This window comes from Jatropha curcas, chromosome 5 (assembly GCF_041381405.1).
Source record: "Jatropha curcas cultivar XTBG-Jc1 chromosome 5, XTBG_Jcur_1.0, whole genome shotgun sequence".
In the NCBI taxonomy this organism is placed as follows: Eukaryota; Viridiplantae; Streptophyta; class Magnoliopsida; order Malpighiales; family Euphorbiaceae; genus Jatropha; species Jatropha curcas.
Window position 1 is genome coordinate 18039627 of NC_143155.1, and position 9734 is coordinate 18049360.

A 9734-nucleotide genomic window follows, 5' to 3' on the forward strand; every position below is an offset into this window, starting at 1 on the left:
GACGCCGCGCAACCCATGTTAGCTAGATTTTCGTTTGAGTTTGAAAGAAACTGTTTTTATGTTGTAATTTTTCTTACATATATATACATTTATGTGTGTGTGTTTTGATATTATAATTGTAATTTATAAACTGAAAAAGATATAATTTTGTAAAACATTATATATATGCTATATATCAACCAATTCAATAAAGTTCTTTAGTGCAAAAGAGAATATTATTATTTTTTTATTGGAAAAAATAGACATACTAATAAAATTTTTTGATAATTATATATATATATATATATATATATATATATATATATATATATATATATATATAATAATTGTGGGATACCTAAAAAAATAAAAATAAAAATAAAAATCCGGTATATTTCTTAAGATTTGGAGTCTCATCAATCTGTTTCCATATATCTTGGAATCATGCAAGTATTGATTGTGTCAGGAACCAGACTACATGTATTTGCTAAAATGACAGCTCAACTTGTTCCATTTGCCAACTGCCCGAACAAATTTCATATGACACAATATTCATATGCACTAGATTCCTCCAAATGGTAAAGACCATTACGTGTATCTATTTTCTTCTGTTACAGTACCTAACAGAGGATCTTCACTCTTACATAATCATATATTCTCAGAATTTATGCTCAGAATTACAAGAAACCCTTTTTTTTCTCCAGCTATATAAATAACCAACTCTCTTTCAATTGTATATATAGCTGCAAGTGAAGTAAGATTAACAAAATATCTCTCGAAGCTTGATCAGTATGTTGGTTAAGATCTGCAAATTCATCAGAAAATTATGCAATCATCATCATCAAGTTGCTAGTGAGTCGGTCCATAGCCACAATTTGGCTGCCAAATGGGTTATTTGTGATGCTTGTGTAGAGGAAAATAAAGCCTGTAATTGCAATCAGAAAATTGGAGATTTCAAGAAGACTCCTGATGAAGCAAATGGCTCGAATGCTGATGCTAATAGTTCTTTCACTCATGCTGTCATCAACATGGTTGGAATGCTAATAGGTATGTACCCATCTATTTATGTATGTAATTCTTGTATTTCGACGAATAATGTCAGTCAAGCTAACCCAGTCGCATATACACTTAAGGAGTGGATTGAATAATAAATTCTTGTTGCACTTGCACTTAAACGAGTGCTTTGGAAAATGATCTTGACATATTAATTTTATGCAAATTTTTTTAGGTGCATGAAATTTTATCTTCATGTTAACAATTCTAGAAATACAATACAGGTCTTGGGCAGCTATCAACTCCATATGCTTTAGAAAATGGAGGATGGGCTTCATCATTCTTGCTTATAGGACTTGGAATCATATGTGCATACAGTTCTCATCTTCTTGGAAAATGTCTTGACAAAAATCCCAAGTCAAGAAGCTACTCTGATATTGGACAAGAAGCATTTGGGAGCAAAGGAAGAGTTTTAGCTTCAACCTTCATTTACATGGAGATTTTCATGGCCCTCGTCTCCTACACCATCTCTCTCCATGACAATCTTATAACTGTATTTTCAGGAACAAATCTGGTTTTTCCCTGGACAAGTAAATTCTCAACATCTCAGTTACTAACCACCATAGCTGTGTTGATAGCACTTCCAAGTCTATGGCTGAGAAATTTATCTTCTATATCTTTCCTTTCATCAGGCGGTATTCTAATGTCACTTGTTATTTTTGCTTCTGTGCCATTTACTGCTGCTTTTGGAAGTGTCAAAGCTAACCATAAAATACCAATTCTTAATGTAAAAAAAATTCCTGCCATTTCTGGTCTCTATATCTTCAGTTATGCAGGCCATATTGTTTTCCCCAACTTATATAAATCCATGAAGGATCCATCCAAGTTTACCAAGGTATCATAATACGTCTTTCCAATTGTTATTATTATTATTAGAAACTTTCCTAAAAATGATGGAATTGGGACGGAACCAGTCAAATTTGGGCTGGTCCTATTTCCAAGTATGGAATACTCAGAACCGGGTATTTTGTGAACCAAAACCGATGCTTCATGAAACCAATCCTTTCTAAATTAGTTTTAACTTTATGGACACACAATAAACTCTCACTAAATACAAAGAAATTTGGTATTTTTTTTTATATCAATTATGTGAAAAAATTTATTAATGGTAAATGGAAAAGTTTAAACCGAAAATTTACTATCTATTGACACATAATTGACTCTTTTTTTTCAATTCTTTTTTCAGGTATCTATTGTGAGCTTTGCATCAGTGACAACAATATATACAGCTTTAGCATTTATGGGTGCAAAAATGTTTGGCCCTAATGTTAGTTCTCAAATAACTCTTAGCATGCCTCCACATCTTCTCATCACAAAAATTGCGTTATGGGCAACTGTCCTAACTCCCATGACCAAATATGCCCTAGAATTTGCACCATTTGCTATTCAGTTGGAGGAGAGTCTTCCTCATTCCATGAGCCCTAAGATGAAAATGGTCATTAGAGCAACTGTAGGGTCACTTGCCCTACTTCTCATACTGGCCTTAGCTCTTTCTGTCCCTTATTTTGAGCATGTTCTTGGACTTACTGGCTCATTGATCAGTGTCAGTATTTGCATAGTCTTTCCCTGTGCTTTTTACACCAAAATTTCTTGGCCTCAAATATCTAAACCTCTACTAATTCTTAATCTTTCTCTTATTGCATTTGGGTCTGTTCTTGGTATAGTTGGGACCATATCTACTTCAAGGTTGCTCATGGACAATCTAATTAGAGCTCACTCAAAATAAACCTTTTTGATTTCTTGAGGATTTTTCTTTCCCAATGTATTATATATGTAAAAATAATGGATTCTCATAGGTATATTGAACCATATTTTCTGTGTTCTAATTAAGTTCTATTGTGAATGGTTTATGATTGTTCTTATGGCCACAAAAATTAGTTTAGTATCTTCATCAATTGTTTTTTTTTCCATAATTATGAGATATTATGAAAATAATTTAGAGTAATTAAATATATACTTTTTCTTTTCTAAGGAAGTATTGATTGAATTAAGTATAACTAAAAATAAATGAAAATATATAAAAAAATAAATAAGTTTTTAATTACAATCCAAACTTTTAAAATTTAGCCATTGCACCCAACGTGTAAAAATTGAAAATACTAATTTTTATATTGTCTTTCTTAAATAATTTTTAGGATAAAAACTGTTACTTTAGATTTTATATATATATATATATATATAATACAGCTGAAAAAGTAATTTAAATTAATAATAAATATTATTCTTTTTAACTTACTTTTTATTCATTTTTCTTTTCAATATTGATGTATTGATATTGAATTTCACTAAATCAAAATAATCAAAATCACAATTTTTACCTTTATAAAAAATTAGATGAAGGTTGCACTTTGCACGGGTTACTTTGACAATTTATAATTTATAATTTATAATTTATAAACGATATATATTTTTAATATGTAAAGTGTATTTTGCACATATTTTATGATTCATTTAGTATATAATTATAAGTTCCTTTAGGTTTATGGTGGATTACATATGTTAACTAAATATGATTAATTAATAAAAAATAATTATTTAGTCCGTGAAGTTTGACAAAATTAATCACTTCGTCCTATAGTTTGGTAAAATTATTATGACGCTCAAAGTCTTTTGTATTAAAAGATGTTGATTTTCCATTAGTTTTACATAAAAATATTAAAATAAGCATATCCATCTTTAATTTTCAATATTAAATTTTATATTATATTTTAGAATTTAAAATTATAATAATTATATACCATTCTCTCCATCTCTATCTTTCTCTCCTCCTCCATTCTCATTGTTGCCACTCTCTGGATAACATCTTCAATCTTAGTAACATCTCTTAGGAGCCAATCTCCTCAACCATGACAGCAACTCATTGGAGATGGTATTCTCTTCTTGCAACAAGGGTCAAACAATCTCCTTACATACAATATGCCGAATGCTTCAAATATTCTAACTCATATATTCCTTTTGTCCTTGAAAGAACGTCTGCTGTGACACTGTTGTTGTCATATTAGCTGATATTTTGATTAGCTTTTTTTTTTTTTTGTTATCATCAAATATGCATTTTTATAGGAAAAATCTAGAGTTTGCTAAGTGAATGGTGTTAATGCTTTAAGCATTAATTTAGGAAGAGATGTTCCTTAAATTAAGGAAGTTAGGTGTTGACTATAAAAGAAAGTTTTTTGTAACTAATGTATATATAATTTGATCAATGAATATGAAAAATAGCTCCTCTTTATTTAGTTTCAAGTGTGTGTGTTTTTCTCACATTCCTGCAAGTGGTATTAGAGCCATCTCCGATCTTTGAGAGGCCTGGGTGGTGAGAAACAGAGGAGAGAAAACCAGTCAGGTTCCCTTTCACAAACTAGACACGTTTCAACCTTGTTATGGCTTCAAATAGTGTTGGAACTAGTCCACCACCAATGTTTGATGGTCAAAACTATCAGATTTTGGGCTGTTAAAATGAAGACCTATTTGAGAGGCCTTAATCTCTAGGAAGTAGTGGAGACAGGAAATGATCCTCCACCATTAAGTGTCAATCCCACTGTTATTGAAATGAAGCACCATTCAAAAGAAAGTGCTAAAAAGTATAAGTCCTTATCCCTCATTCATGCTGCTGTGACAGAAACAATTTTCACAAGTATTATGGCTTGTGAAACTGGCAAGGAAACATGGGATAGGTTGAAAGATGAGTTCCAGGGGAGTGAAAAAACCAAGCATATGCAAGTTTTGAACTTGAAAAGAGAATATGAGCTGTTGAAAATGAAGGAAAATGAGTCTGTAAAAGAGTATGCTGATAGACTCATGAAAACGATAAATCAAATCAGGTTGCTTGGGGAAGATCTATCAGAGAAGAGGGTGATTGAAAAGGTTTTAATGAGTTTGCCAAAAAAATTTGAGTCAAAAATCTCGTCTTTGGAGGACTCAAAAGACTTATCTCAGATGTCTTTGCTGAGTTGGTGAATTCTCTACAAGCTGTAAAGCAGAGAAAGGCTTACAGACTTGAGGATTCAAGTGAAAGTGCATTATTCGCTAGTCAAAAAGGCAAATTTCAGTCAAGTGGAAGAGGGAAAAAGCCTGCTGATGATAGAAAGGAAAATGAGAAGGGAGATTATCAAAGCATTGAAGCCAAAAGTAGAAAATGGAAGAATCAGTCATGTTCACATTGTAACAAAAGGGACATGCTGAACATTACACTGGTATAGACCTGGAGTGCGATGCAGGTCATGCAAGCAGTTTGGCCATGTTGAAAAAGTTTACAAGCCAAAAATGACCAACAATCTCAACAAGCTCAAGTTGTTGAAGCATTTGAAATGAAGGAGGAAAGTGATTTTATGGCGATCAAAACAAAAGGCAGCTGCGAAGCTCAAAATCTAGAAACTTGGTTGATTGATAGTGGGTGCACCCATCACTTGACTTCAAATGCAACATTATTCACAACCTTAGATAGAAGCTATTCATCAAGGGTGAGAATTGGTGATGGCAGCTATGTAGAAGTGAAAAGAAAAGGAGATGTTGCGGTTGAGACTTTTTCATGTGCACAAACAATTTTAAATGTGTTATATGTTCCTAAAATAAGTTAAAATCTCCTTAGTGTTGATCAATTACTTGAAAAGCAATATAATTGGCATTCTTATGCTAGGATGTATGAGGTGTTTGATAAATTTGGTGCAAAATTGTTGTCAGTTACAATGATTAATAAAAGTTTTCCTGTGAATTAAAAGAAAATCAAAAAGCATGCTCTAACTTCCATCTTAGATGAGTCTCATTTATGGCATAAAAGATTTGGCCATTTTAATTATGCTTCATTAAAGCATATGCATAGCAAAGGTTTGGTGAATGACATGCCTGTTGTGTATGAATCTGCTGATGTGTGTGGAATTTGCCAAAAAGGGTAGCAAAATAGCTTGGCATTCCCTATAAATCAAGCTTGGAAAGCATCTAAGAAACTCCAACTTGTACATATTGATGTTTATGGCCCTATGAAGACACTCTCTCTTAGTAAAAGCAAGTACTTCTTATTATTTATTGATGATTATAACATAATGTGTTGGGTGTTCTTTTTAAAATTGAAATCTGAAGCGTTTTCGTGCTTTCAAACATTTAAATCTAAGGTGGAGAATCAAATTTATAAGAAAATCAAGATGTTAAGATCAGATAATGGAATCAAGTTCACTTCATATGAATTTGAGAATTTTCTTCAAATGGCTGACATTCTTCATCAATTAACAGTTGCTTATACTCCACAGCAAAATGGAGTATGTGAAAGGAAGAATATGTAACACCCCTTCCCGGTTCACCCGTAAACCCGAATGAACCGGACCGAGACGTTACAAACTGGTTGACTGTATGGCCTGACATGCTGAAATCATAATGTATGTTGAATATAATAGCTTGCTGATGTTATATACAAAAATAATGTAATTTAATTTACAAAACATGATACTAGTTTACAAAATGAAATGGGCCCAACTGAGTGCCCTGTACATGCCATGAAAAGGATAAACAAAATACACATCCGTATGAGTAGCTACCCTGAAGACTGAGTCTTCTACAGATGAACTGCAGCAGTTGTAAGCTGACTCTCTACTGTCCAAACTCAAAACCTGCGAGTTAAACAGGTAACTCGCTGAGCAAATAAAGCTCAGTGGATATCTCAACATATAAAGAAACAATTAAGCACATACATGTATAGAAAGAACCATGCAAACACATATAAGCACACACATCATGATACTTTCATGATACCTTGATTATCCTTTGTACTGTTTATAATACTGTATAATTCATGAAATGTTATGTCAAGATATCTGTATGGCTCCATAAGGTTATAGTGAAACCGAAGTGATAAGAAAAACTGTATGAAACTGGATGAATACTGTATGCTTGGCTGCTATGGCCCATATAATCATATCCACTCAACGGCCTGTAGCCGGAGTATCAAACTGTATGAGGTGCACATCTGCTATCCTATGTCGCGACATAGCCTTATCTACATGGTTTCTGCCTAACCTCAATGGAGCCTAATGTTGGTATGTCAATAATATCACACAACATCATCTTCATAGTTCATAACTTCATAATTCATAATGTTTATTTGATTTCACATCATTTGCATGCTTGAATGTTGTTTTGATACATGTTCTAATGTTGTATTTGATGTTAAAATGATTGGAGGCATATAAGTGAAGCAAAGGAATACAATTGCATTGAAAAAGAAGTCCAAAAGTGCATGAAAACACAAGTCGCGAGCGCGTAGAATGCAAAATGAGAGACAGTGAGTTATCGGGCACAAGTCGCGAGCGCGTACTTGAAAGTCGCGAGCGCGAGAAGTACCAAATGAGAGACAGTGAGTTCTCAGGCTAAATTCGCGAGCGCGCGATGAAGGTCGCGATCGCTTACAGGCCAAGGGCCAAGTACGCGAGCGGGTACTTCAAAGTCGCGAGCGCGGGATGTGCCAAATGAAAGTCAGAGAGTTTGCGAGCACAAGTCGCGAGCGCGCACTTGAAAGTCGTGAGCGCGAGATGTGCCAAATGAGAGTCAGAGAGTTTCAGGTGAAAGTCGCGAGCGCGTAGTTCAAATTCGCGAGCGCGAGAAGGCAACGCGAACTCGTCATGCAATTCGCGCGCGCGCTTCCAGCCTGCACTGTCTGTACTCTTTTGGTCATATCTCTCAATATACAACTCCGATTTGAATGATTCAAAAACCCATGTAAAGATAACACATAGAGGAACAAATAACTCTTCTATGACACTTCCTAATTCCATCATTAAATGGGGTCAAAATCAAGATGAAGTTACTGGTAAAATTTCCAGCAAAACCTGTTTCAACATAAACTCAATATTCACTTCATTTATTCAATACCTCCCCTGTTCTCCCCTGTTCTCCCCTGTTTCTCACCATTACCAGTCCTCCCACTCAACATGAAGCAATATTGTCTCACTAGCAACACACCACACAATTCTCATGCAAAGAAAATGGAAAATAACAAGAGATATCAATCCTTTACTCCAAAAGCTTGAGCTCCTCTTTAACTTCTTTTTTCTACACTCCTTGAACTCCCTTCACCTATAAATAAGACTTCTTATGAATTCTAAAATAATAACACCAATTGATTCAATTATGAACTTCAAGAAGGTTTACTTACTTGGATAAAAGAGAAGTTGAAGTTAAGGCTTGACTACCATTAAAATTGAAAGTAAGGTGGAAGAGGAAAGGAAGAAGATGAAGATAAACATGAAAATGGGAAAGTGAAATGGGTATTACGGGTAAGCTCTAAAAGATCCATGACTTTGTGTGTAAAAGTTCTAAATGGTACCTCAATTGTAAACAGGCTACAACTTAATACCCAAGCTCAATCTTTTAATGCAAATCAATCCTCACCCACATGCTTTATCTTTTTCTCTCACTCAAGTAACTCCACTTAATAACCCATTCTACCCCAACCGGGTTTGGTTCAACTCGACTCAACTCGACTACTCAACTCTATGCTAAGACTCGACTCGGTAGGATGTCACAGAATAGGTCAGTCATGAATATGGCGAGGTGTTTCTTGTTTAAAAAGCAACTTCCAAGAAAGTTCTGGGCAGAATCTATAAATACTTTAGTGTATTTACTTAATAAGTTGCCAATTAAAGTCTTAAAAGAAAAAACTCCATATGAAATGTGGTTTGGAGTTAAGCCTTCAGTGAAGCATCTGAAGGTTTTCGGTTGTTTGTGTTATATTCAAGTTCCTGAGGTAAAAAGAGATAAAGTTAATGAGACGGCTGAGGTTTGTGTGTTTTTTGGTTACAACAGTCACTCAAAAGGCTATAGAGTCTAGAATTTAAAGTAAAAAAAAGATTGTTGTTAGTAGAAATATCAAGTTTGTTGAGAAACTGCTTGGGATTAGGAGAAATCTATTATTGTCACCTCAAGACAAATTTCAATAGAGAATATCACTCAAGAATCAGAAGCGAACGAAGAAATTGAAGGTCATAACTTAGAAGATGTTGATGATATAGCCATTCGAGGAACAAGAAGCTTGAATGATATATATAGTAGATGTCACTTACCTATAAATGAACCAACCTGTTATTAAGAAGCAGAAAAATCTCAAGAATGGAACGCAGCAATGAAGGAGGAGATAGGGATGATTTCAAAAAATAATAATTGGTGTCTTATTGTTAGACCAACCAACAGAAAGTTATAGGGTTTAAATGGGTTTATAGACTGAAATTGAATGTTAATGGCTCAATAACAAGTACAAAGCAAGAATTGTTGTGAAAGGTTACTCTCAACAGTATGGATGGATTTCACAGAGACATTTGCATCTATAGTAAGATTTGACACCATCAGATTGCCTATTTCAATTGCAGCTCAAAAATCTTAGGATATTTATCAACTTGCTGTTAAGTCTGCTTTCTTAAATGGATATTTGAAAGAAGAAATCTTTATAGAGCAACCAAAGGGATTTGTGCAAAAATAAGATAAAGGGAAAGTTTATTTACTAAAGAAAGCATTAACAGGCACCTAGAGCCTGATATTGCAGAGTTGATGATCATCTGCAGAGGATGTGGTTCATCAAAAGTTGCAATGAGGCTACTTTGTATTTAAAAGAGAAAAATGGTGAATTGTTGAATTTTTCTATTTATGTAGATGACCAAAATGTCTTATTTCTTGGGAATTGAGATCATTCAATCTGCACATGGTATATTTCTTTGCTAAAAGAGATA

At 33.9% G+C, this 9734-nt stretch overlaps 1 protein-coding gene across 1 annotated transcript; it reads left to right on the top strand.

Moving 5' to 3' along the window:
- The first annotated feature begins 696 nt into the window (after positions 1 to 696).
- LOC105634343 (Transmembrane amino acid transporter family protein) lies at positions 697 to 2858 on the top strand. The gene is made up of 3 exons (XM_012217189.4): positions 697 to 1026; positions 1257 to 1867; positions 2219 to 2858. The coding sequence occupies exons 1-3, from the start codon at positions 771 to 773 to the stop codon at positions 2756 to 2758; spliced, it is 1407 nt and encodes a 468-aa protein (XP_012072579.1). The 5' UTR covers positions 697 to 770; the 3' UTR covers positions 2759 to 2858.
- Positions 2859 to 9734: the final 6876 nt, after the last annotated feature.

Excerpts from the sequence above, each read along its gene's own strand:
- LOC105634343 (XM_012217189.4), top strand. The coding sequence starts at position 771 with ATGTTGGTTAAGATCTGCAAATTCATCAGAAAATTATGCAATCATCAT. Across the intron at positions 1,027-1,256 it reads CATGGTTGGAATGCTAATAG|GTCTTGGGCAGCTATCAACT; the intron begins GTATGTACCCAT and ends AATACAATACAG. Across the intron at positions 1,868-2,218 it reads ATCCATCCAAGTTTACCAAG|GTATCTATTGTGAGCTTTGC; the intron begins GTATCATAATAC and ends TTCTTTTTTCAG.